This window comes from Geospiza fortis, unplaced genomic scaffold (assembly GCF_000277835.1).
Source record: "Geospiza fortis unplaced genomic scaffold, GeoFor_1.0 scaffold424, whole genome shotgun sequence".
Lineage (NCBI taxonomy): Eukaryota > Metazoa > Chordata > Aves > Passeriformes > Thraupidae > Geospiza > Geospiza fortis.
Genome location: NW_005054354.1, coordinates 3,658,386 through 3,686,170, shown reverse-complemented (window position 1 = coordinate 3,686,170; position 27,785 = coordinate 3,658,386). Strand labels below are relative to the sequence as shown.

General features: G+C 36.7%; 1 protein-coding gene across 1 annotated transcript in view; it reads right to left on the bottom strand.

Annotated features, from left to right (window-relative positions):
- The window catches only part of CCDC146 (coiled-coil domain containing 146), a 58,093-nt gene that overhangs the window by 16,338 nt on the left and 13,970 nt on the right, over positions 1–27,785 (bottom strand). Inside the window, exons 2-8 of the mRNA XM_031059022.1 lie at positions 18,538–18,620; positions 14,136–14,342; positions 6,461–6,518; positions 5,756–5,929; positions 5,092–5,165; positions 3,832–4,059; positions 2,604–2,790 (exon numbers count right to left, since the gene is read on the bottom strand). Of these exons, the coding sequence (XP_030914882.1) occupies positions 2,604–2,790; positions 3,832–4,059; positions 5,092–5,165; positions 5,756–5,929; positions 6,461–6,518; positions 14,136–14,342; positions 18,538–18,620 (1,011 nt within the window). The remainder of the gene's footprint in view (positions 1–2,603; positions 2,791–3,831; positions 4,060–5,091; positions 5,166–5,755; positions 5,930–6,460; positions 6,519–14,135; positions 14,343–18,537; positions 18,621–27,785) is intronic.

The window sequence follows — 27,785 nt, the reverse complement described above, 5'->3', positions numbered from 1 at the left end:
GCATCAGGTTAACTATGATGGAATATATTGCCTCTGTGTAATTGATGGGGACAAACAATTTAGCAGGAACTGCTCTGATTGGAAAAGGGATATTAATTTTAAAATAAAAGAGGGAGGATTAGATATAAGGATGAATTTTGTTCAACAAGGGTGGTGAAACACTGGCCCGGGTTTCCCAGAGAGGTGGCCCTTTCTCTGGAAACATTCAAAGCCAGGTTGGACTGAAGTCTGACTAATCTGATCTAGATGAAGGTGTCCCTGCCTACTCCAGGGGTCTGGATCAAATAACCTTTAAATGTCCATTCCAATCCAAATGATTTTAATTTCAAATCTGTAATTCACATGGATGGGAAAAAATTGCATTTAACAACATACCTGGAAGATATTCAAAGATAATACACACAACCCTGTGATATCTTGCTCAGATCTCAACCAGATGTTAGAGTTCACTATAAATCAATACTGAGAGGTAGATGTTTTGCACTTGTTATTTTCATTTCTGTGATAGTATTGTAAAATTAAATTCTGTTCACTTCCATTATGGCAAAGGGAAACAAGAGACACAGTACAGGTCAAAGTACAGGTCAAAGTGTGGGGTTACTTAAGATTCAGCTGCCAGCTCTGAGATTTGATTTAAGTTTACTAGAATGTCAGTAAAGCCTGTCCTAAGAAAGTGACTTTCAGTCTTGTGCTGGGATCAAAAATAACTTTTCTGTGGAGCATATATTAGTTACCACTTCTGCTGTGTAAAAATAAAAAGCTCATATAAACATCTTTAATCTATTAAGGTCCTCTGTTCACATAGGACAGGGCTAAACTTAAGACACCTTTGGCTGTCTCTGAGGTGGCCTGAGCAAAGAGAAGGCCCACATGGAGAGGAGCAGCAGCTCTGCCCCAGGCTGGAGGCAGCAGGACCAGCAGTTCTCTTTCACACATAATTTTGGTGTTTAGCAATAGCTGACCTTTCACAATGTACTAACGAGAAAAACACATTTGAAGGAAGTGTTCCTGTAATTTCCTTATTCTACAAACCAGTCATTCTGCATTTAGCATATGATTCAAAAGAAGAAATTTGGGGAACCACACTGATGTACTGCTGCTTCTGCAAACATATATTTATAAAACAATTAATTCTTGTGATTTTTTTCACTTTGAATCACAATGAATAAATGTCAATCTGGGGGTTTAAGTAGTTAAAGAAATTTTCTCTACTTAAAATACTGGTTTTTAATTTTTGCTAGATGTGCTCCCAAGTCTTACAAATTAAAATTGTCCCAATATAGCAAAAGCCAAGCAGAATCAAGTTGGCCACTTGACTCTTCCTTACTATAGTACTGTATTTCAATGCAGAGGAGCAATGATTTCACATTTGCTCTTCTAACAGAGCCAGGAAAGGAATCAGAGAAAACATGGAGCATGGGAGAATGGGCTAAAACAACTCTATTGCTGTGGCTACTTGCATTAGAGTAGTATCCTGCAGCTGCTGGTGTAAAATACTGATCAGAATTCCATTCCTGTCTCTCATGGCATTCCTTTTCCCTTACTCCCCATAATGATGCTTTTTGTAACACACCTACCAGGTCTTGTCCTTCCACAGGGCGAAGGAATTGGGCTAGGATGGTTTGGATCTCACCCCAGACTGTGAACTCTAACCACAGCTGCTGGTGAGTTATGGCATTTGATTTTAGCATTACATGTTTTTAAACAATTGTGGTTCTCCATCCAGGAACATTTCCTCAATGGGAACACATGCAAAAATACCAACTCCCAGATTCTCTTAGCTGATACTGAACAGAAACTCTTTAAGCATTAAGATCAAAGTCTGGAATATGAGTCAGCCCTTTAATCATTATTCAAGGAAATTCAATTCAAAACTTTGTTGTGTAGTTCTAGAGCTTTTCTCCCTTCTCCCAGGTGAGCTTATATTACTAGGTAATACACAAGTGAATTCAGGAGGAATTTCAAGGGAGACAAAAAAATATTGTTCAATAATGTTAAATTTTATCAAGTAATAATTGGAGTTGTTTAAATAGCAAAGCTAAGTATATATGAGATTTGATATGTATAGCTATTTTTTAAGACTTTACAGTTATGTAAGACTCTTTTCTGCCCTGAATTGCTTAGAAGGACCAAGAAAAATTTGAAGGACAGTGTCAAGGTAGGAAACATCAAGTGCTGTGAAAAAACATTCACCTGACTAAACAAGATTAATATTTTATGACTCAGAATTTAGACTGAGCAAGGAGCAAGTATAGGAGAAAATATATATAGGAAAGAGAGAATGGAAGAACCAGTGATGAGAGAAAGAAAATATAAAAAAAGTAAATTTTTAAGAAATAATTGGAAGCAGAAAAGAAAGAAAATGCTTTGAATACACAAGCAGAATAGCACTTCCCTTTATGATAGTCAAAAGACTGAATAAAACAGAAAAGAGTAATGCATTATTGAAAGAGGAATGGGTGAAATACTAAAGCAAGGAGGAAATGAGGAAGATGAAATAATGGTCTTCCCCCCTTTTCCCTTGTAGGACTGTCAAGAGGTTTCATAGAAATATTTCTTACGAGAAAATTTACAATCTTTATGATCAACACATTCATACAAACCTCCGATTTGAGTCTTTTATGTGTTGCCTTATCTGCTTCCAAGGAATCCCAAATGCTTTTCAGTTGTAACTCTATCTTTTTTAAACTTTTCAGTTCTTTATCTTTCTTTGTTTGATGGTGACTGAGAATATCTTGTTGATTTTTGTTCTCCGAGACACATTTATCTAAATTATTTTCCAGAATTTGTCTATATAGATAGACACAGAATTTTAGAAACAGGTAACTTAATCAAGACATTTGTGTAAACAGGCACAACTATTTTAATGGTTTTGAGTACTTCATTACTATGGCTCAGCAAGACAAACTTGTAAACTACATACAAAAATTACCTTAAAAGGTAGCATTTTTATAACTATGATCAATTATGTCAGTGAGGTCCCACAGTCTGTTCTAAATATGCTAAAAATGTCACTGAATCTAATACATATAGGAAGAAGAAAACATTTTTTAGTATAAGAGAACATTTCAAAGTAAGATGCCATGGGCCTTCAATACAAAGCTTGAAAAGCAAAAACATTGTTGCTGAGTATAAGGCCAGAATTGCAACTACACATCTCCCTCTGCAAAGGAGGAATCATTGGAAGCTTGCCTTCAACCTAACAGTTTATTTTACTTTACCAAGTAAATATAAAATTATAATTGAAGGGAAGACCATTGACCAATCCCCACTGAAATTCAGGACTACACGAGAGAAAACATCTATGAGCCTCATTTGAAAATGAAAATACTGAAATACTTTCTTCTTCTTCAAAATACTTTCAGTGGGTTACACAGGAAAGAAAATGTGGGCACTAAAGAGAGGATGTCTCCAAAATATTTCACTTTTAAGAGCAAAATCTCATAGGATTTTATCAAATGCTGATGCTTTTTGATGTTCTTCTTCAAGCCAGATCCTAAATTCTGTATTCCAAATTTTTATATAAATATTTCGGAAGTGAAAACCAAGCCTGATCATTTATAATTTGCACGGGTTGCAGCATAAAACTTGAAAATAGAAGTAACGGCAGAAAAAAAGAAATAAACTTTTGAGAATAGAGAATCATTCACTCGCTGGTGCCCATTAAAATCCCTGTCCCTATTGGGATAATTGGGATCCTTACCCCAGCCTGCCTTTTGAAGGAAACCCTTTAATTAGCGCTCTCCAGGCTCGGGAATGCCCTCAGCACTACATTTGTTTCCTCACATGCTGCTGCACTCTTTCCATATGGCTCATGTCTCTTACTCTAACCTGTCTGATAGGATGGCAAATTCCTTCTCTGCATTAATTTCTAGTAATTTTGTCAAATTATTGCATTGTCGTTCATTCTTTTGTATTAAAGTTTGTCTCTCATCCATTTCCTTCATTACATCTTTTTTTTCTTGCAAAATCTCTTCAGTCCTTTTTTCAGTGGCTTTCAGGGTGCCATTCAATTCTTCTATTTGGTCATTAAGGGCTTCATTCTGCTTCTCTGCATCACTGTGGATATATTTTAACAAAGCAGTTAGGGTTAAATTTTCCACATGCATATTCAAAAGACAAAATGCAAGTTGCCGGGTTTGTGGACATACAAAAGAATTTCACAATAATATATGTCAAATGTTTGAAATCAGACAGTGAGAACCTTCAAATCCCAATATAGTCCAACAACAAAACTGCAGATAGCCATGGGGCTATGGGACAGCTTAGCACCATGACAGTATTAAAAAGAGTTCAAGGAAATTGATCTCTGTCAACATTGTACATGGGTGTGACATTTCTAAACATTCTTCCTAAGAACTGGAAACTCTGATTAGTTTATTCTGTGATGTGACACAAATATACAGACTCATTTAAATATTTCATTAATAGCAATCTGCACAATGTAGGTTTTAGAAACTGCTTTAGAATTGATGTAACACTATAGGGCAAACTTCTTAAATTTATGATGGCAGAGTTGCATTAAGCAGAGTAGTGAGGAAAATGTAGAAGAAAACCATCATACAAGTTTTAAACCTGAGAAATTTAACAGTCAAACAGTTGATGTGTTATTACAGATAGGGACTGGAAGCAGGAGACAAACTTCAGTGTAACCCTGTGCATAGACAGGATAAAAACCTTCATTCATCTGGATGGCAATGGGACTGCTGGGATCTGTGCGTGACCTGGCTGAAACTGCACAGAGTTAATTGGATTTTACACTTAGAGAAAACAGCACATCCCATGCTTCAGAGGAAAAGAACCCCAGCTTCATGAGAGAGAGGGAGAAAAGGCTGGCTGCTGACTTGCATTTCCTCTGATGAAGTATTAGGACCTTACAGCAAAGCAGCTGTGACTCCACAGCTGGTACAGAAGGACTCAGGGAGAATGGGTTTGTAGCTCAGGCCACACTGTGAGCTGTGGAATTGTTAGTTTAAATGTTGATTCTAATTTTAATCAACAACCATCCTCAATCATTTCTATAACCAAGGGATGAGAAGAAGTCATAGATATATATATTCATGTATATAGAATTATTTGTTAAAGACATACATTTTTTTCTGTTTCAACTTCTCAGTTTCTTTTGCAAGTTGCTTTGGAACACCAAGGATCCTAACTAGCTCAGCCTAATAACAAAACAGAAAGGTTTGATTAATAGCTTCAAAAGCTGATGAGTTTTCACAGCAGTAATATGAATTTAAAACTGCCGTGAAAATCAGTAGGAAACATTTTTTAATTGTTTGAGTTTTTCCCAGAGAATTGTAGCCCCTACTTTTAAAACTAAACATTGACGTTTACAATTTAAGTGTATCTTCAAGACAAAAATTATGCTTGAATATTATTAATACATCTTATTATGCTATTTATACCATGGAAGGAAGTAGACCCCGATGTGTTTTTAATTCTCAGTGTAAATCTGTATTAACTGTAATCTGAGCAACCAAAAATAACACAACATAACTAAGATGTCTTTATAGAAACCACCTTTTAATCAAAATCATGACTCTTAGTATGTCCTACAGGAGCAATAAGGATATGGCACAGCAGCATGTTTCATGACTATTGGAAAATGGTCCAATATTTAATGTAATGGCACAATGAATTTGGAATGACAACACCCAGAAGATTCACTGCTCCTTTGGGCAAAACATGGACTCGTACACACACACATGCACACGTACTCACAGATACATAGGCACAATTAATTTTGTGTTACTTTTAAATAAGTATGCATCTCCTGAAGCTTTTTCCTTTCTTCCTCATCTGTTAATATCATCTTTTCTTTGGATGAAACAGCTTCTTTTATTGAATCAATTTCTGCTTTCCTCTGGATTACTTCTTTGCTGAGCTCATCACAACTTTCTTTCAACTGTTGAACTTTATCATTTCTCTTTAAAAATGAAGTAAAAGACCAGATTAATTGTATTTTCCCTTTTACATTTTGCAGGTTTCTGATAACACAGACTCACTAACATTGAATGATGATAACATTTTTATTGACAAGATATGAAATGTATTTTTTTTACCAGATGAGTGTTTCTTCCATCAATACTAACAGAATTTATTTCCAACAAAGCCACAAATATTCCTCAGGACTTATGACTACAAATGTATTTTTCATGTTCACATCCTAGAACCAAAAACCTCCAGCTACTTTTACATGCAGTATCTATTTGCTGAATACAGTAAACATTTCCTTGGGTAAAAAAAATTCCAAATCTTTTCTGAATCAGTTATTTAATAGTTATCGAAATTGAATGATCTAATATAGCCTACAGAATCTAGTTCTTTTAAAATATATTTTCTATATATTCTATTTAAAATAAACTCTAGAAATGCACACTGAGAAAATATTTTCAGTGATTTTTATATGTTAGTTGTCAGAACATAAAACGTTGCTTTTCTCATGTTTCATACTTGCCTTTTCTTTTGACATTCTTTCATATTCATCTTCCAGAAGCTTTTTTTCTTCTCTCAAACTACAGTAAAAATCAAAGCAGAACTAAATATATTAGTAATAGAATAATCATTGCTGTAATATAGTAAATGGTGAGAAAGTATGAAAGCCTATCCTGTGTTAGACTAAAACACATAGTGAATTAGCATGAAAGGTGCTCAGATTTAAAGCAAGTTTGCTGACTGATGACTGGGGGTCCTGAAGGACTGGGTATGTGCATATGGAGGTGCACACATCTTTTTCTACAGTGCACACATCTAAAAATTTCAACCTAATTTTTCTTAGAGTGACGACCTCCTGCAGGGGTGCATTCACGCCTCACTCACCCTTGCCTTTTACTAGTGGCACCCTGCATCCACAGTTCCTCCCAACCTCAGAAAACAAAATGTTAACAGAGAAATGTGACAAAAGGAAAGAGGACATGGGTAATAAATAGCCACAAAGACATCAAGTATCAAAGAAAGTGCAGCTGCTAGTGAGACATCTTCTTCTTCCTATAAATGTTTTCACATACAAATTTACTCTTCAGACAACTGTAACTGAAGCTCCTCAAATCTGGACTGGATCCTGTGGAAAAAAAAGTCCTGAAAAGTGGCAGGGGTTATAGGCTAAGCCAAATGAGTATGGTAGAAAAGTAAATTGAATAGCCACAGTCATCTTAACCTATATCCAAAACTAAATTGCAATTTAATTTCAGGCAACAATCGGGACAGATGCTAAAGTGAAGAAGGAAGAAAGGAAAAAACAGGGAAGCTCTCAAACCTTATGGGTGTTTAGGAACACTGCCCTGAGAAAGATGAAGGAATGGTTATAAAAAGGGAGCTCAGCCAACAAGTTTGTTGGATTTACCATAGGGAGCTTCTTGGTAGCAGGTAGGTAAATACTGCCAAATACAAAAACTGATCCCTTCTGAAGGTGCATCCCCACAGTTGTGCATCTACAGTAGGTAAATGGGCTGCAGCAGTCTGTGTGCCATCACAACCAAACAACTTCACTGAGTCCACTGTTCCCGGTATAGCAGAGAATCAACTTCAGTGCTTCAATTTATAACTCCAGTAAGAGGATGTGCTGGTCAATTTTGTTGAGACACATGGCAGTCTGGTAGAATAAATAACTATTTAAATTAGGGAAGAATTAAGAGAAAGAGACAAACTTCCATAAAACAGTTGTGTCACTTGGAGTTATAACAATGGCAAGGGACTCCTGAGCATGCCCACCCACCAAAAGCAGCTATTACAGTTACCTCATAATGTGGCTGATACAGAAAAGAGGCAGCTGATTGCTATTTCTTTTTTCCTTCTGAAACCTTCCAGCAGCAGTGCAAGACTTTGCATGGTGGTGGTGGTGGCTCAGGTTTTAGAAAGTGTGTGGTCACAGGAACAGAGATCAATCTCCCAGCAGCCAACCTCATGGAGGACCATCCCTAGGACCTTATGCTCAATCCTTTAGCAGGACTGATTTAAGATTCCCTCCTCCATGCCACCACTCCCACTCTCTCAATAAACTCTTTCTTAAATTTGAGTCCTCCATCAAAAGCAGTGAAGCTTATACCTGGAAGCCTCAGGAAGCATATTTCTAGTTAAGGAAAGGAAATAGTGAAAAAAAGAGAACTGGGTTGGTGGTGTTGCAATATAAACAGAACAAAAAACCAACATTTCTCCCACGAATAAGAAGCTCTGGCTCAGATGAAGAGCAAAGAGAAAATAGACACAGGGTAGATGTTGTTGATATACAGCATGTATGATATTTGTATGGGCAGACAACAAGTATGCCTCTACAGGGACTGGTAAAGACTAGAAACTAATTTGAAAGCCAGCATTTGAACAGCCACAGAGTGAACTAGTTTGCAAAACAAAATCTGTTAAAGAAAAAGGTTGAATTTAAATCAACCTTCCTCCAAAACTGATACATTTAATTTTAAAAAATTCCAAAATTCCAAAATCATATTCCAAACCCATTTTGGCAGTACTTCTAATTGAACTCCTTGGGACTGGCATAATCACACTAAGGATAATGAATGCCCACTTTGCACAAATATCCATAACTGTTTGACTGTCACAAAATATTATTAAATAAGTCCTGTGCAAAATGATTAAAGAGGTACTGCAGGGCTTGTGGTTAGTCCGTGCTGTGCCCTCTTTCATATCATGCTGGACGATCAAAAGAGCAATACCAAAGATCAGGAGGGAGAGCAAAGCTGACACTGTTTTCTTTTGTCACATTCCTCACTCATGAGGACAGATTCGTGTGGAAGCATTCCAGTTTCATAACAAAGACTTTTCCATCCAGCAAAAGTAAAGTGATTTGAACACTTGATTTTCTGTGACATAAACAAAGGCAATGGTGAATGACAAGGGCCAAGTTCCCTAAATAGCTGGCAGACCAATTACTTCCACACAAAAACCTGTGGAAGTGTGAAAAGAAAAAATGGGTAAAAAGAAATAAGTTAACTCTCTCCCTTTTGAGCAATAAGTTTGATCTAGCTGCCCATAGCCAGAAGCCAGGCAGCCCTATGCTAGCATCCTTACTTCAGGGCTTCCTTACTGTAAGGGATAAAAACTGGGACCTCCAAAGGGCAGGCCATCTCACTTTCCAGGTGACTGTTTTAGGATGACAAAAATTACCAGTTGAAGATAATATATATATCTCTCTGTGGACTCTAAAGGGGAGGCAGGATGATTAACACACATTTAGGAATCAAATAAGATTCTTCCAATAATTGGAGTTTAGTCTCTGATTTAACAAATAAACATAGATGCTTAATTTACGAAAAGCATAGAAATTCTGGTTTTTCCATTTAGCAATTGAACTTTATAATCTTTGTTATATGGATATCAACCTCATGACTGTTTTACTTAGACATCAATTGCAACAAACAAAACAGCTGCAATTGGCATTAGGCATTTAAATTTCCCATTATTTTATAGCCCTTCCTTGATGGATGTATTTTTCAACATCATGTGGATTTTATTATTACCATTGTTATACCTCTAACAATACACACAATGGAAAGAAGATAAAACACTTAAGTTTGGGCATTAATGTGTGCAAATGTTTCTAATTTCTTATTTTCATGGAGCCTGATAACAGTACTGTACATGAAAAGCTGTCAGAGGTGCAGTTGTAATGAGTTAAAAAAAGGCAGTTGGAAAATTGGGTCATTAATAAAAATACATTCCAGATTTTTCCCTGAGAGACATTTACAGCTGCAAGCTGACACAGAAATAAAAAATTAAGAAGGAGAGATTAAGAAATGTAGGGGTAGTTGTCAACAGAAGTCCATTTCACTTCCTCAGCTCACAGAATAACCACAACACTGTTAGCATTAGAAGTCCCATCATGGAAGAAAGTGAACTCCTTCAGCTGCTGTCTCTCAGAGCTGGGATTGCCTGGAAATCCATAGAAAGTGTTTGGCACCTCTCAACTATAATCCAGTGACCACAGGTAGAAGTTGTCACAGCTGACAAGCTGCCAGCATGAGCTTCCTGTAAGGCTATGAGCTGTAATTAATTTGTAGGTACCAGAAAATGCAGTCACAAGACCAGCTGATATCTTCAGCTGTGGTGCTATTTATTTTACTTATGGCCTGTAATTCTTTACTAGAGAAGCTATGGATAACAGCTTAACTTTTCTCTTTCTAATTATTGAGTGACTAATACAGAAATAATTACAAGTGTTGAAATAGTTTTCCTTTTTGCAATGCTTCTACAAGGACAAAATCAGTTTTGCAACCCTGACTTGCATGCAGTTGCAGAGTTCTTCAGTGAGGAGCTGTTTTGTTACCTGAACAAATCACTGTAAGAGCTGGAGATTGGACCTAGGTTTTCAAATAAAATTGTTTTCAAGTTTCAGGCACCTTTAATCTCACAAACTCTTGTTATAGATAAATTTAGTACAAATTAATTGCTTAAGTTTAAATGAAGTGTTTAGATGATAGATTTAGATTTAGTATTTATCATTTCTCAACAATAAACAATTGTTGATACCATTGTGTAATAAAGAAAACCAGTTCTTCTTTATTTTGTCTCAAATCAGAACTCCAAGACTCACATGAACATTAAAGTGAAATGTCTCCTTAAGCCAGAACAAATCCTCGCTGATCACACTGATTCTTTCCTTCTTGTTCCACTAATTTGATTTTTTTGATCTATATTCCTACTTTCTGAGGCTTCTTATCAATTATATGAAGACATTTCATGGCTCTGAGAGCAATTTTAGCAGAACTGAGTGGAGATGACCCTTCTTCCCTCTACTTCATTACCCTTGCCAAGTACTTTTTGAGCGGAAGAATACTCCCAGAGTCAGCTCTGACTTTGGGATGGTGGCCCAAGCCTTATAAGCTCAGTAAAATCTTTCCAACCCTTGTTCATCCCCTGAGCTCTCAGGCAGACACACCAGCAATGACCCCAGTACATCCACACGGCAGAACAGGCCACAGACTGGGAGAGGAGGCACATACCTACAGTGGGAACACACCCCAAACATGCAGTCAGCCTCAGGGTGACTTCCCTGACAGCTGAAGTGTGTCAAGAAATACACTGAACACCTCATGTATGTATTGAAATGATGAAAAAAGTCACAAAATTCCCGAAAACCTGATGATACTTCAATGCAGAAATTGAATTTATTCTGGGAATGCTGACTATTCATTTGAACTATAAAGAATTAAGACAGAAAGTGAAATATCATCTTCAGCTGTTCAGAAAGGTCTGGAAAAAATTGTTTACAGAGGCAAGCAAATAGGAAATTAAATAGGGATAGAAGAGTATGGAATATTAAGAGACTTGTTAATGTTATGGCATATCTGTATGACTCCTTGAGTATGAAACATTGTCATTGTCAGATTTAAATCCGAGTTCAAAAAAGGGGCTAAGTACACTCAGATACCAGAGAAAGTGAATTAAGGCAGGGAATAAAGTCATCAGAGATAAGAGGGATGCTTCAGAGAAATAAAGGTTTTCAGAAACAGGGGAACAGAGATCTGCAGAACCAGGGAAACAAGATCAGATTTCTCACTTTCAGCTCAGCACTAGGTCGGAGTAGACATTCTAAAAAAACGATAAAGCAATAGATAAGAGACACAGATAAACCCTTCAAAACCTTTCTCCCTCCATGCTCCCTGCCTGCTATACATGCAAAAGTAAATAAACAACATGTTTGTTTTCAGACTGAACAGCCATTAGTCATAATTCCCAAAGAGAAATTTACTGGTAAGTGCCAAGCACAGCTGGGACTGTATTAACACAGTTGGACAACAAGGGAAACTGTGTTCCAGAGAGATCAAGGGCCAAGAGAGGTTGGGCCATGACTTTTTATCCTGAGAAATTAAGAAAACCAAACAGCAAGCTAACAGCAAACTTCTAATATTTTTGATGCAGCTTCCCTCCCCTCTGTGACATTGTCCATGCACCAGATATTTCAGAAAACATTGCTTTACTCTTTGGATTAAACCAGCAAGCATATGGATCTTCATTTTGCATCAGCTTTACTATTAGATCACCTGCTACTCACAACTCTATTCTGGACATTCACTTTCACTGTCTGTCACAGGCACCAAACTCATCCCTTCATTACAAACATGTATTCACACAAATAATCTGGTTTTCTTCATAGTCCACTTCTCATTTCTTCACTACATTCACTCACCCATTCTTCACACATGTTGTGCGAGTCCTGTTTGTTCTAGACTAGTCCAACTCAAAATCAGTATAATTTCTTGAATATTTCTGGAAATTCTCTCCCAGTAAGCAAATCCACATATAACCAAGGCACATCCACAACACACATAAGACCCAATGCTACCATCAGGCATGAAACAGATTCCAAACAGGGAACAATTAAATAATCTGTAGCTCCAGAGTTTGAAAAATTGACAAATTAAAAGGGCAAGGTGTTGTACAAAAGAGATCTATCAAACCATTCTGCAGCAGTGAATCAGATGCTCATTGTCTCATCCATTACAAGAACTGCAGGGCACTCAATGAAGCTGTAGGGGTCAGGTTAAAAAAGTAAGGAGGTGGCAGTTCTTACGTAGTAAATCTGTGGAACGCTTTGCCCAGCGTGTTGCAATGTCAGAAGTTTGTTCTGGAGGAGACAGGAGAAGTTCAAAGGACTAGGGGTCAGCTGAGGATTCCCAAACGCAGAGGACTGTATTTGGCTCATGAAATCCCCACATCATGAGAGGCTGGAGCTGCACTTTTGGTTTCTATTAGATAATGCACCTCACAGACCTCTGGTCAGACTGTACAGCTGGATTTGATCCTGGGCAATACATAAGACATAAGTTTCCTACTACAGTGAAGGAACATTTTTTACAGCATGACTAACCCAAAAAGCGGATTTTTAATCTGCAAGATGTTCAGTTCATATATAAAAATTAATCCAGTAAATGTGCAAGGATAATTGGAATAATGCCTACACTGCATTTTGTATAGAATAGAGTTCTCATTTTCACTGGAGGTAGAAAATAGAGAATGGGAAAATAGTACCTAAACATATAAGTCCTCATAATTTTTTTGGAAATTGATGCAAAATCAGAGAAAAATGTTCAAAAGATATGAGGACAAATGGTTAAAAAACATGATACTTCTGAAGAACTAATTTCTGGACTGCTTGGAAATTGCAATAAATTCTGTATTTAATAATTATTTCAGGAAATTTCATGTTTCTTAGTTATCTCATAGCAAATAATTTTTTCCAGATGCTTTCCATGTTTCTTTCCCACTCCCAGTTTGTTTCATTCTCAAGTTTCTTTTTCTCTTAAGAGCAAATACTTGGCTCTAAAAAAGCAAAAGAAATGAAGAAAGAATTGCCAGCAAAACCTGCTCCATGCAGTGTGTACAGTGAAATCAGTGTTCCTGATTTCCTTGCAGAATAATAATCTTAACTTCTGAGAGGCTGACATTGTGTGCTTGCAGTTATATACACACCAATGACACTACAGCTGGATTGAAGATGGGTAAAAATAGCAAGTCCCCCACAAAATAAAAATCTGATTTCATCTGCCTCTGTATATATTCTTACAAATGCAGTATTTCTGCTTGTGATTTTAGTATAAAGTATGCAGATAATTGAAATGTATACAATACCAAAATAATTCTGGACTGTTGTCCTTATATAGAAATGTTAAGATTTCACTCCTTTCCCAGGAAATTTATCATTTTTCTGCCATTAGAATATACAAGTACTTCCCTTGGAACACCTGAATAGAAAAACTTGAACGCACCACGCTACTGATGTTAAAAATAGAATTGGGTCTATTTATGACATTGTTCCATAAAATCCAAGCCAACAGGTCTCTGAGACACTTTAAACATCTGTATTGAAGGTGTTCTAGACTAGAATTGCTCATGGGAATTCTCCCTACCTAAATATTGTTCATCCATTGCAGCAAATTTTAAACAGCATTTTAAAGAACCCCATCCATGTTCTAAATTTAAAACTATCTACAAATCTGACCATGGCAAATTTATTCATCATTGACATGTTCCTGTGACTGGGGAAAGTTTGTGGCAATCCACTTAACAGCCATCAAGAAATGTGCCCATGTAAAATGTAAAGGAGATTGATTTTTATTCTATTTATCATCTTTTCACATTATCTATGATAAAATTCGCAGCATTTGACCACTTTCACCTACCATTCTATCTTCAACCGATTTTCATGCACTCTTCCTTTAATAGCATTGTATTCACTTCGGCAGCTGAAAAGTTGTCTCCTTATTTGGGAAGCTTCACTGGGAGCTTCTTCAGGAAACTGTTCTGCTTTTTCCAGTTCACTTTGTTGTTCCAGCTCTGCACTCAGGCGTTCAGCTTCCTGCAACAGCTGGCTCTCAGATTCCTGTAAACTGCATTCAATAGACTAGTTTAGAACTAGTCAATGTGAAGCACAAGCTTTGTATTTATATTTCTTTACATATCTATAATATTTAATTGAAGGTTTGTAAAATGAGATGGAATTAAGATCTGTATAATCCCACCTGACCTCCTAGCTGACCCTGCCTTGGGCAGGAGGTTGGATCTCCTGAATCCTGTTCAAACCCAAATCATCCTATGATGCCATGAGAGCAGTGGAATCTGGTCTCAGAGGGGTTTTTCTGCATACCTACAGTTGGAGTGAGATTCATCTCATCTAATTTCAACCAGATGGCAGACTGTTACTTAGTCCAATTTATTTGTCTAACACTTCCTGAACAAAAATGAAGAGAGAGGGAATCCATTTTATCCTAAGAAGTGCCAAAGGCTTGATCTGATTAAGAGTGGAGACCTATAATAGTGAAGTATCCACCAGGACAAGGCCCAGTCTGGACTATATGACATCTTTAAGTTCTTAATAAACACCAGGACATCTACCCAGTGATGAATTACATCTTGCTACTGCTTTAGTGCCACCAAGACCTGAAATAACTCATGTAATGAAACAAAAGCTGGAAATACATTTGTGCACATCTGTGGAAGCTTATTAGAAGGCCTGTAGATCAATGATCTGCTTTGTATCACCAGACTAGCTCCACAGAAAGAACAAACTAACACCTGTCAGTGTCTGGAGACTGGTATTCATAATATACTTAAAAACTTGTGTGGTGATAGTTGAAAAACATCCTAAAGGCTATTAGTAAAATACATTGATTATTATGGAAAACTCTTAAAGGAACAACAGTATGAAAATTCATATACAATGCACTACACATAAACCTCTGATTTATGCTACAGAAATATTGTGTATGCCTCCTCAATATTACTATATTATGAGTTTTATATAATGGTCTAGTAAAATTAGTCACAAGTTATGTAGAAGAATGAACTCTATCACTTGTGTTTTACTAATTAAAAATATAGTGCAATATTTTTTTTTAAACAAAGGAACTTAGAATTTCCCATATTGAGAAACTCTAGACATAAATTTTGGCTCAAATTTGACATTTATGGCTTAAACAGAAAGAGAAATTACATATCATACCAAAGAATAGAGATGGTAAAAGGATGATAAAAATACAAAATATAAAACTGATGATATTGCACAAACATAGCTGAAATAATATTGCAGAAAAACTTTGATTCATGCAAGATTTCTCCCTAGATAACAACTTCCTGTTTCTAAACTAGAAAATAAGAAAACCACAGAATTCAAGAGAAAACAGTGTGCCTTCATCATGAACAAATAATTTCATGTGTTTACACATATATGTTAAGCAAAAAAACCCAGACTTATTGACACTGGATTCGATATGATTATTTAAATCTTTAAATCTAACAGAATGCATGCAGTTGTGTGAGAAAATATAATTGGTTGTAGTAATACAGAATTTCAAACACAATTCTCTCATAACATACACTTTACATAGAGTTACATAAACATGTAAGTGAATTCATAAAAACAAAATTCTGAGTATTTATTCTTTCAAGATAATAAAAAAAAGAAAAGCAGAAACAAGAATTGAGTGTTGAATCTAGATTTTGCTCCCTACAGCTACCAACAGTATTTTTTCATGTGTTGATTTGAATTTAATTGAAGACAATGAAGAAATAGCTGCACATCTACACAATGTACACATACAGAATCCCATGACTGCAAAAGTAAGTTTGTGCAGTCTGATGTGGCAGCTTTTGAATTTGTGGAATAATTAGTAATTTAGCAGAGGCTTAAGAAAATAAGAATCCCAATCTGCTAATGAATCTTTGTTATTATCTGAGTATTTTCCAGTTTGGGTTAACAGAATATTCATACTACGTTCCTAAATTGAGATAATATAAATAAATTCTACAATTAGGCCACATAATTGAGTGACTAAAAAGGTTTTCAGGGGCCAAATACAAGATCAGATACTTCAACTTTAGATGCAGCCTTACTACAAAGTGGATGGGTGAGACAGCACCACAATGGGATGACAGCCTGTTCTCAGCAAACATAAATTCAAACCACTTAAGACTTTACAGAAAACTATCTAAGATGTTATCTGCCAGGTGACATCTTTCAGCTGTTAGAACTGCCAAATTTTGCCAAACTGAAAGCAAGAAATAAATTTGCCACTAAACAGAGGACTGCACTTATAGCTCTGTGTACATTGGCAACAGCCTTGGAAATGACCTGCACACAGAGTAATTGCACTCATGATGTTAGACAAATTTGTATTGTATATCAGAGAGACCAGTTGTAATAGTTGGGAACAGCTGTCACAGGGAACTGTGCTGCTTAAGATATATAAGGCTTTCTCTTTGAGATTTTTATATGCTAAAAAAGGAAAGAAAAAACCACACAGAGCTTGAAAACCTCATCCTGTGTCATTTGTCTTAACATGGCATTGCAACAACACTAGGACAGGTGGGCATTAATTAGGAAAGGGATTGAATTCAACTGTAATATGTGAAAAAATAAGTTATTGATCCAGAGAACTGTACAGCACATGTTAGAATGAAGAACTAACAATTAAAAAGCAGTATTGATCCTGTGAAGGGCTCTTTTCAGGAAGAGAATATACACACATACTGCACTTACCACCAGGACAATCCTTACAGCTGATGGAAAAGCAGACCCTTGCAGATGTCTGGATAAGGAGGAAGTCCCTATTTCTTTCTATAGAGTGTTAAGAGACCCTTGGTACCTTGTTCAGATAAGTATGTCTACCTGCTTAACATATGGACAATTGAATCCTAATTTTGATGCCTGAATCCCACTTTTGATGTCCTTAAAATATACTGGAAATCATGATGAGTTTTTTGTAATTGATTTCCCTTGCTGACTTTTAGCAGTAGGAGAAGTTTGTCTGTGAGAATTAGTGCTTGCTCACACATTGGTGCTCTGCTGTGACACACAACTACATCTAATACAGAATGGGACATCATGATCTCTGATCCAATTTCTTACAGAAGCATGGCCATTTCATACTCCTGTGAGAATGATGGAAAGAATGAGAGATGTAATCTACCATCTAACATTTTCATGCTTTTGGTGCATTCTGTTAAGGGTAGTTTTAAGTGTGACAGAAAGGACAGCTGAGTGCTGTTTACACTCAGGCACTATTCCACTTGTTAGACACACAAAGAGATTGCCTTTACATAATGTCCCATAAAAAAGAATACTCTATAAATACATAAAACACATAGGAATTTGTTTGTATTTTTCCAATGAAAGACTGTTTTCAAACTAACACTGGGTGAAAATCAACTAATTGGCAGCTACTGGTTTCTGCTTCAGCTCAGTGAACACCAATGTGGTAGAAACTCTCTCTATCAATTAATCCAAACACCACAAAATATGTTCAGATCTGAGCAGTTAGAAAAGTCTTGTATTTTCTAGGAACCTGAACAACACTGAAGTGCTGTTTTTAACTCTGCTTCTCAGAAAGATTTGCTATCTATCTCAGTAACCTGAAATAAAGTCAGATGATGTTTCACAGAGTCAGAATCATCTCCCAACTCCCCATTTTATTAAGACAAAACCAGAAGACTCAGCTATCCTCAAGAATAACTGTTATCTAAGTATTTTGAGAACCCTTTTTCAAATTACTTTACATTACTTTGCAGTTGCTGCTATTCAGACTGCCAGGAGGCACCGAAATCCCAGCATCATCCAAATAAGCAGGTATAACCTGAATTAGTTTTAGGATACTTAAATTAAGCTTTAGCTTTAATGACAGAATTGCCATAAAGTTTTTAATTTGGACTCTCAGTGAAAGTGGGATAAAATATTGTTAATACAGTGGATATTATGGTATGCATTACAAGAATGTAACAAGAATATCATGATGCTGATTTTACTGATAATTACAGGTATGCTGTCTGTTACAGTCTGTACATCCATTCCCAGTATTATTATGTTTGTATTAGAAAGAAAGATGTGTTTCAAACAAGTATTTAAGTATCGCAAATTAACTTGAAAGTTCCTATTAAATAATAGTGGTTTTCAACCTTGTGTTTTGGCTTCCTTTCTATGAACTATAACTCTAAGAAAGCCTTAAATGATAATAAGGCTTCAGCATGAGCAGAAAGTACTTTAAAAACATAATGCTTTGGCTACTGAAAGTCTAAAAAGGAATATTATACCTTATCACAGCCTCATGCAGCAGGGTGTACTGTTCCTTCAGCTCAGCTACTCTGGTGTCTGTGATTTTTCCAGCAGAAAATAGCTATGGAAGGCAAACAGACAGTTATGAAATCTCCTAAGCACTAATACTTTCATTTTGCTGCAACTTTTTATAACTGTAATTGGCAGCCTTTCAGTTTATACAGACTTTGATAACATAACAAATTAAATACACCACCAAATCAAATAAACAGAGAAAAAATGCTTACTTTCATAAAAATTCAGGACATAAATATAAGAACATAAAGAATGTTTCTATCACAACTGCAGGGCTACCTGCACTGTACCATTTCTTCTTTGACTTTTTGTCTGTATTAATATTTCATGGTAATTCTGTCTTGACTTTGAACTCAGGCTCTAAGTAACTTCTTTTCATTGCTTAACTGGTTCAGCTTTGGTATAAACCCACTGGCCCACACAGGCAAAACTGAGGTTTAAAGTGTCTCTGCAGGCAATAGGGATGTAAAAAAACATAGGAGCTAGGCTAAAGCTGGATTACCCCCAGGCAACAGAACACATTACCTTACATGCCTGTGCAGATCTCCAGCAAACACCAAGATCAAACAGGTCTCTTAAACACCTCCAGAGACAGTGACTCAAACTCTTCCTTAAGCAGTCTGCTCCAACACTTGACCACACTTTCAGCGAAGAAATGTTTCCTAATATCCAATTTAAACCCCCCTGGTGCAACTTGAGGCCATTTCCTTCTGCTCTATCATTTGTTACCTGGGAGAAGACACTGATCTCATGGCTACACCTCCTTTCAGGTAGTGTAGAGAACAGTAAGTTCTGCTCTAAACCCCTTTTCTCCAGGCTGAACACCCTCAGCTCCCTTAGCCACTCCTCATCAGACTTGTGCCCCAGACCCTTCCCCAGCTCTGGACTCTCTCCAGTCCCTCAATGCCCTTCTTGTAGTGAGGGGCTCAAAACTGGGCACGGGATTTGAGCTGTGGCCTCACCAGGGCTGAGTGCAGCAGGACAATCATTGTCCTGGTCCTGCTGGCCACACTATTCCTGGGTGATACTGCTTTAGAAAACCTTTCCTCCCCTCCTTTGGTCACAAGTAAGGAGAACCAGTTTAAATCCAATTAAAAAATGTAAGATGATCCACCTCTATAAAAGTCCACGGCTAGCCTTGTGGGTCAGCAGGTCAAACCTGCAACGCCTATGGGACCCTGCCAAGAAATGTGATTATGCAGAGATCTCCTGAAATAAGAAGTGAAATTACTACAGCTCCAAGAAAATACCAGCAGTTATAATTGAACCTTCAGAATATTCAGAGGAAACCATTTAGAACTAATCCTATGGCCAAGAAGCAGAATACACATCAATATGTCAAAGGAAGTATATATTTTCTTGATAACTGTTCAAGTTTTTTCAAGATCTGTTTCAAAATATTGTGTCGTAGCAAAGACAATCTTTGCTCCCTGAGACCCCAAGAATAGAAGGTCTGCCTTTCATTTGTTTGCATGAGATTAAAGATAAGCAGCTCTCAAATATTTATTTTGGCATTCTGTATGATCAAGGATACTGTTCACTTAAGTTCAAAATATTATCTAGGTCTTCTGTGAGAAAGAAAATATTCCCTTTCTCAACCCATTTATTTCCTAGCCTCACACAGAGATACAGTTGTCCTGTTTGTGTGGTACCTCACTAATGTGCTTTCTCCACACCCCTCTGATCTGTACCTGTGAACTACAGGTTGTTTTACTGCTTAGGTTCTCACTGCAGATCTACGCCATGTTTGACAATGCTTCCACAGAAATAACATTGCTTGTCCTGAAGGCTGTGTCTTCTTCTTTATGTCCATAAACTTCTTACAGATTTCACACCTAATTTCTCAGTTCAGTTCAGAGCTAAGAGCTCTATTTCAAGAAGGTTGGTCCTATGCAGTGTGAAGACTTGTAGCATTGAGGACTACACAGGACAGGCTGCATGGATGGCATACCAGCATGTCAAAGGCAGTGGTCTCACTTTCCTGGAAAGTTTCATCACCAGGTAGTTCCCATTATCACAGCGTTTTTGGGAGAGCCATCAAAGAGACAGCACTGGGCTACTCTGGTCCCAGGATTTGTTATTAAAGTCTGGTATACAGTTTTCTCCAAGATTTTTGGGAGGGCAGAAAGGAAAGAGGCAACTGTTTGAGGGGAAGAAATAGTTTGTGGAAGAAGGGAGCAAACGTGATCCTGCTCTAGAAAAATTGAATTAATTGTGATGATAAAACTGGACAAGAGATGATGCCCCTGATATAAAGATACATAATTCCTTCCAGGTGGCCTGTCCCACATTAATGCTAAAATAACCAACAGTATTTGCACACTCACAGTCCATTTTATTGCTCAGAAGCTCTCACATTGCTGGGGTAGGTGAAATGTAGGTCTCCTCAGTGTAACTATTTACATTGCTACACTGAAAAGTAAAAGAACGAGTGAGAAGATGGAGAAGTGAGAAAAAAAAGGGCTTCTAAATGGCAATTGAGGATGACTTTTTCCAGTCCTGTGTTAACCATAATGCCCTCGTAAGAACTGAGGTAATTTTATTATACTGGTGATCTCAGATCTGGAGTCTGGAATATAGTTGGATAAATATTCTTGACTTGTTGAGTCTTCCAGTCCCATTCCAAGTCAGTTGTACTTAACTGTATATTGCTTTTCTCAGATTTTCTTTCTCATTTTATAATATACTGAGACACCATACATTTTCAAACACGCTCAACACTGATAAATCATCTGGATAAACCAGAATAAATTTTCCTTATCTAAATGCAGAATTACTGGAAAGTTGGATGAAGATTTGTCTTTTAACAAATGGTTGCCTGGCAACTTTCTGCTTGCCATTTCCCCGTACTCCCATAAATGCAGTTACATGGAATTATGTGTCTTATTACTGGATCTACTTGAATCTTTTTCATGCAAAATTTCTGTTATGTTTATTTTACCATATTAAGTTACCCTTACATTGCCCTTGTGATTTTCTAACTGTTACAATTTTTTATATTGCTATGTGATTTGAAGTCTGGCTTTTCTACCAGAAAAACAAAACAAAACAAAATCTAACAAATCAAAACCAAACCCAAACCCAAGTTCCAAAGCAATTTTTTTTTCCCTTCAATCAGTGAAAAGTCCCAAAGTGCTGGGCAATTCATCCTATTACAAAAAATGTGGAGGAAAATATCGCAGAAAAGGTGCAAGGGAAGGACATATCCTTAATATTTTTCTAGCAAGAAAAGGTAGATATTCTGTCTCTGAGCAGGACTCATTTAAATATAGGAGTCCAGGAGAAAAACAGAACATACTTATGCTCAAATAGCTGTTCTGTACACCTGAAAAACTTTTCTCTCTAAAGTTCATATTCACTCGCTACCAACAGTTCCCCACCAGACCTGTCTTCAAAATCTCCTGATGAAAATTCCAAGAAAAAGTGAGCACTATGTGAGATGATACACTATATGAGGTACCTCTTTTATATCATTCCAGCTTGACTTCAGGCACATGAGCCCCTGGATTTAAGACCACAGTAGTTTCTCCAAGCTTAGAAGGTGGATAGAGATGTTTGTAAGAAAGAGAATATGCCAGAATAGCAATGGGAATTAAAACCACAGAAGGGAGAGGACCCACCTGATAAATGAGGTACTCATCCATGTGAGCAAAACTAGTGAAATCTGGCCCTAACTTGATCAACACTTCCTCACTCTGCATTAACTGCAGTGGGCATTCTCCATTTTATCAGATTATATTCAATTCTTTCTGACAGTCAGCTCAAAACAGGGCAGCAAGGAACTCATCTGAAATTCCAAAACAAGTTTTCTCTAAGTGAAATGTGATATAAATAAGAACTCTAGGCACATATCCCATTTCAAATTTCAAGGCTCCTAAAGTTCTTTTGGGACTCTCCAGAAATGAATAAAATTCAGCCAAATATTAAACATAAGTAAATGATGGAATCTGAATATTGGTCTAACTTTGCAGAGTTCTTTGATAAAAAAGCACACAAAACAAGCACAGAAGATAAATAAAGTCACCACCAAGAAATTACCACTTAACATCAACTACCTACTACAATCATTATTAAAGTGAAGCACTTGAGGCTTCTTAGGAAATACTCAATTTCAGCAGTGCCTAGGATCTCTGCATTTTGGAGAAAGGATGTAGCTAACACGTGTTTCTAATTATTTTTGCAGTTACTGCAAAACAACTAAAATGTATTCTAAGTTCAAATGGAATAATAACACTTTCCCTTCCTTCATGCTAAGTTGTAGGTTTTGTAACTGTAAGAAGACATTGTGACTACACTTAGTGTAATTTTAACACAGAATTTCCAACCTTTTATATTCATTTGCTATTTCAAATATCTGAAATGTTTCATCAAACAACTGTTTTGCCTCCTAATAGAAGACTAGAGAAAAATATCAAGGGATTAATATATTTTATAGTTTGTATACACCCAGGATTTCAGTATAGTATTAGCCCCTTGGCATATGGGTCTTCTGCCCAGTCTGTTCTGTCAGGTTTGGAATTTCCCTTCTGTGCTGTTTATTTGAAGAGCTTTTCTTACCTCTTTCATATAATATTTAAAGGTTAAACATGAAGCAAAGAGAAATGGTAAGTTCTCCTCTTTAAACAGAGAGCTCTGCCTACTCTGCCAGAATCCTCATGAAGCCACACAGTTTGGACACAGCACACAGCTCAGGTGTGCCTTTTTGGGGGAGAAGGCAACGCCACCTTCTCAGGGGCTGTTTCAACATCGTAGCAGGGCAACAGGTACAAGCACACTGAACCCATGCTATGACTCTTGCATTTCTGTCCATATGGCTGGACACCAGGGCTAGGGATATCTGCAGGTGTTTGGCTTGCCCATGCCAGGTATATCCAAATTATCTGGGCAAAATCTCGGACCCATGATAACACACTAAGGGAACTGAAGATTCCTCCTTAAGTTCAGCCCACTGCTCAGAGCAAGTTCAAAACTTCTCACTAATTCTGAAGATCAGGTCCTGGCTACTTCAAGATGAAACATCCAAAAATGAAGGAAAACCAATTAAAAGGTTGTGTTTGGAACCTCTCTAGCAATCTTCAAAAAAAGCCAAACACAACACAAGGAAATATAATCTCTACACTTTTCATTCAGTCATTGTGTATTTTTCAATTCATCTCTAATATTCATACACATATGGAAGACTACCACAAAATTAAAATTTCTCTACTCAACAACATTTCCGGCTTCAGCACATATTTCAAAGTATTTTAAAACAAGAAGATAAAAGTCACTAATTTAAGACTGTAAACAGTTTGCAATAAATTGTAGTTATTGGTATGCAATTCTGCATTCCATTTTGGAGATTGGGAAACACTGAAAGCACACACAGAAATAGCTATACTGCAGATATTTAGAGAATGATATGCCTTGCTTAAGCCATTACTCAAGAGAAAGGTTACAATGATAGAAAGTAAAGAAAAATGCACTGACAGTTTTAAATAGATAGTGTAAGTGGAGTTTAAAAATAAGATGCCATCCCTCTCACCTGGAACTTCATACATTTATTACAGGAAGTAGACTTTAGAATAAGGATGGGAAGTCCATAGAAAAAGCCTATTTAGTAGCTTTTCAAGTAGAAAAATATTTGTCACTGAGTTTCCTAAACATTTAATTTAGGTGACAAACAACAATACTTGAAGCCATGCACAGGTTATTGGTTGCACAAATGTACTCAGGTGGGAGTAACGGCATACACAGAAATCATAAATACACTTATGTACAGTAGATACACTGTGCTGCCTTACACTGAACTTCTGCAATTTTGCTTTTTTAATTACAGATGGATGAACCAGGCATCATGTAATGAAAAATAAACTGCTAAAGAGCCTCCTAAAACTAACAAATAATGACTGTGAAAAATAATATCCCAAATTCTTTCCCAAGGCATAGTTCATAACCCTAGTTTTGTTGCCCAGTTCACGGGAAAAAGCAATCCCTACATGGAAAATATAAACATCAGCCACAATCAAGATGGTACAGTGGGTGAGACTATGCTGCTGGCCAACTGAGGCTTGCATGGCTCAGAAAAGTGGGCATAGAAGACTGATAAGACAGGTATTTCAGGAGAGGACATAGCTTTCCTGCTGTCATCAAATTTCATTTGGCTATGAAGCTTGAAATCAGGATAGGAAGTAACTAGCACAGTCTTACACTTGGTGCTTTTATTGGAGCAGGTTTGCAGGAATCAGAAAGGATTTTTTCTGCAAACACAAAGGAGGGAGAAGCTTTTGTTTTTGGTATATCATCACTCTGAAAGTGTATTTGGGTTTATTCTCTTTGTATATTGAACTAACTACAGCATCTTCCATGGCTACAGATAAAGGAAATAGATGTCAACTGTAGATTTTGAGCAGGCAGATCAGATGTCATGGGAGAAATAGAATTAGTAAGAACATAGTTTTGTGGACCTTCTTCTTTACAAATATGGTGCTCACCTTAACAGAAGGAGTGATTTTCTTTGACCATATGAATTTTTTAACATGTATTCTATTTACAGTTACAGATCTAAATATCCACTGCTTACCTGCTCTGTCAGCGGTGCCTGCCTGCTGCCAGAATTTATAAATAAAGCAAAGAACAATTTAAGCAGGTAGTAAAGCCATGCAACCACTAGCTCTATGTCATCTATATCTGAATAAGAATATTTATAATACCAAATGGAATAGGACTGCCTTTCCTTTCATGTTCTGATGTGTTCTCATAGACACATGAGGAAGTTGAATAGGTAGTCCCACAATCCAGTGGACAACATAAGGACTGCTTGCATGAAGAATGACTACTGAGTTAAAAAAGAAAACAATTTAGCTAATCAGAAAGAATTCTAAATCAGAATTTGTTTCTAGTATGGAATTTTGGTATACATTCCAAATTGTGGAAAAACCCGAAAATTAATCTAATTACTTGTCATTCTCTTTCTCAGTCAAAATGTAACACAGAAATGCTGAAGTCTACAATAAACATCACAAATACTACTGCAGCAGTTGAATCTCTACACATTCCATCTCTGCCACCAAAATGGTTTGTATGAATGAGTCCCAATATACTTCAGGTTTGTATATACCAATCATTTGAATTGCTTAGACAAACCTGGATATTTTGCAGCAATTCTTCTGCAGGAGATGTTGACTCCCAGAACAAAGCCAGAAATCAAACAGAAACCAAGCTGTTGTGTTTTAAATTGCCATAGTCACTAGTTAAATTAACATCTGCCTACAGTCATAGCTTTGTTGTTTTCTGCTTGACCTACATTCCATTATCTGCCAGAAAAAGAAAAAAAACCTTAGTCTAAAAATTCATGGGAAATGGTTCATGCTGGTTTTGATAAACTTTGGATAAACAATCTCAGACAAGTCTAATGAAATGAAATATATCACTTCTTTAACCTTGCAATCACTGGGAAGTTCTGTGAACAGAATTAAAAACTTCAGTAGAATTTCAGAGTACCTTGAGCTGTAAGTTATTTTCTTTATCTTTAGGAAGATGTCTGTATGATAAAGAGATCTCTTCTGTCCACAGGGAAAAAAAAAATAGATTCCTAAAAAGTAGACTAAAAGAGATTAAAAGCTAGAAGAAAATTAGCTTTAAGTAAAAAGCAAAGACCTTAGCAGTCATCAGCTGTTATTCAGTTAGATCCTTTCACAGTTGATAAAGATTGACTTTTGGGGTTTGTGATTGCTTAACTAATTTAAAGTTTTTAGTATTATGCAGAACACTCTAGATCTAGAGAGACCCATCTGGGAAGAACCTTTGTTTATAAACAAACAGCAAGTCTTAGTTTAAATCTGGTCCAATATTTCTGCCATTACTTAAACTGCATCAGCATCTTACAGCTTAAGACTACTCAGTGTCCTTCCTCTTTGCTGAAAAACTCAGATTTGAAACTTTGCTTCATTTATTCCAGGAAGGATAGGAGACATGAAACATGAAAAAGGCTATGTCATACTATTTTGGGTTCCTGAAGAAAGTAAAGAGATGTGACAGATTTTTGGGAATGGACACTCCCTGACAGAAGAGGAAGAAAGGCCAGAACTCAATTACAAGAGTGCTCCAGGTAGGAGAAGCATACAGACTGGAGGAGAAATGGATCTTCTGGACTCCAGGCAGACTGGTGACAGCTTAGGAGCAGAACATCAGACCAAGAATGAAATCAGGAGGATAATAGAGAAACTCAAGATTACTGAAGTATCATCCAAAGGAGGAAGTGAATATCCCAAAAGGAAGATATATATGGGACTAAGGAATGGATGTCTCAGGACAGAGATGTCTGAAAAGCTCAGATTCTTCACCTTACTGTCTCAACTTTCTTTTTACATTTAGTATGAACAAAAATTTCTAGATGTTACAAAATTCTAAAGATAGTTTAGGCTTTCAATGTAGCACAGCATGCATAAATTACAACAATATTTGTTATACATTTAAATATTTCAAGGCAAATCATAGAATGTGGTCTATCAAGGATAATTATTATTCATTTTGCAGATACAGAACAGTTTTTCCAGTTCAAAGTCACAAAGCAGATAGCAGAGACAATTGTAAACTGAAAAAACAAGAGTGTGGGGGGAATGTGGCCTCCCAATAACAAGGATTTAAGAATTCTATTCTATTTCTAAAGCCCCTCCAAAGAGGCTGGTATAGCTTTTCTCCATTTGACAGTAGCAGCCATACACAAGAACAAGGCTTCAGAAACACCTGATTTTTGACTGATATAATGAAAAATTAGCATCAAATCAAAAATTTAAAAATTTTACTTGCAAATTAAAATCACACATTTTATCTTTTACAAACATTTCAATTTTGATAAAACCAAAGTGATGCCAGTATTTTACACCTGAATGGCCGGGAGTGGCTTTTACCTCATTGCTGGGGAACTATCATGATCTGACAGGAGGAGATACAGTTTTGTCACATAACTAAAAACATCAAGGCAGGTTCTGGGATGCTCATTTAGAACATAAGAAAGATACATTAAAAACCCATCTCATAGGAAAGTTACTCAACTTTTCTGCTATGCAGGAATCTGAAGGAATTGTTGCAGGGGTTAGACAAGTAGGGTTTTTTGACCAAACCTCCTTCCTGTACTATCAATATAAGCCTGTGGTGTGAATTGTAGCTAGTAACATGACAGAGATCATGAACTTGAGGATTATATGTGTGACTAATGTCTGCTTAATGT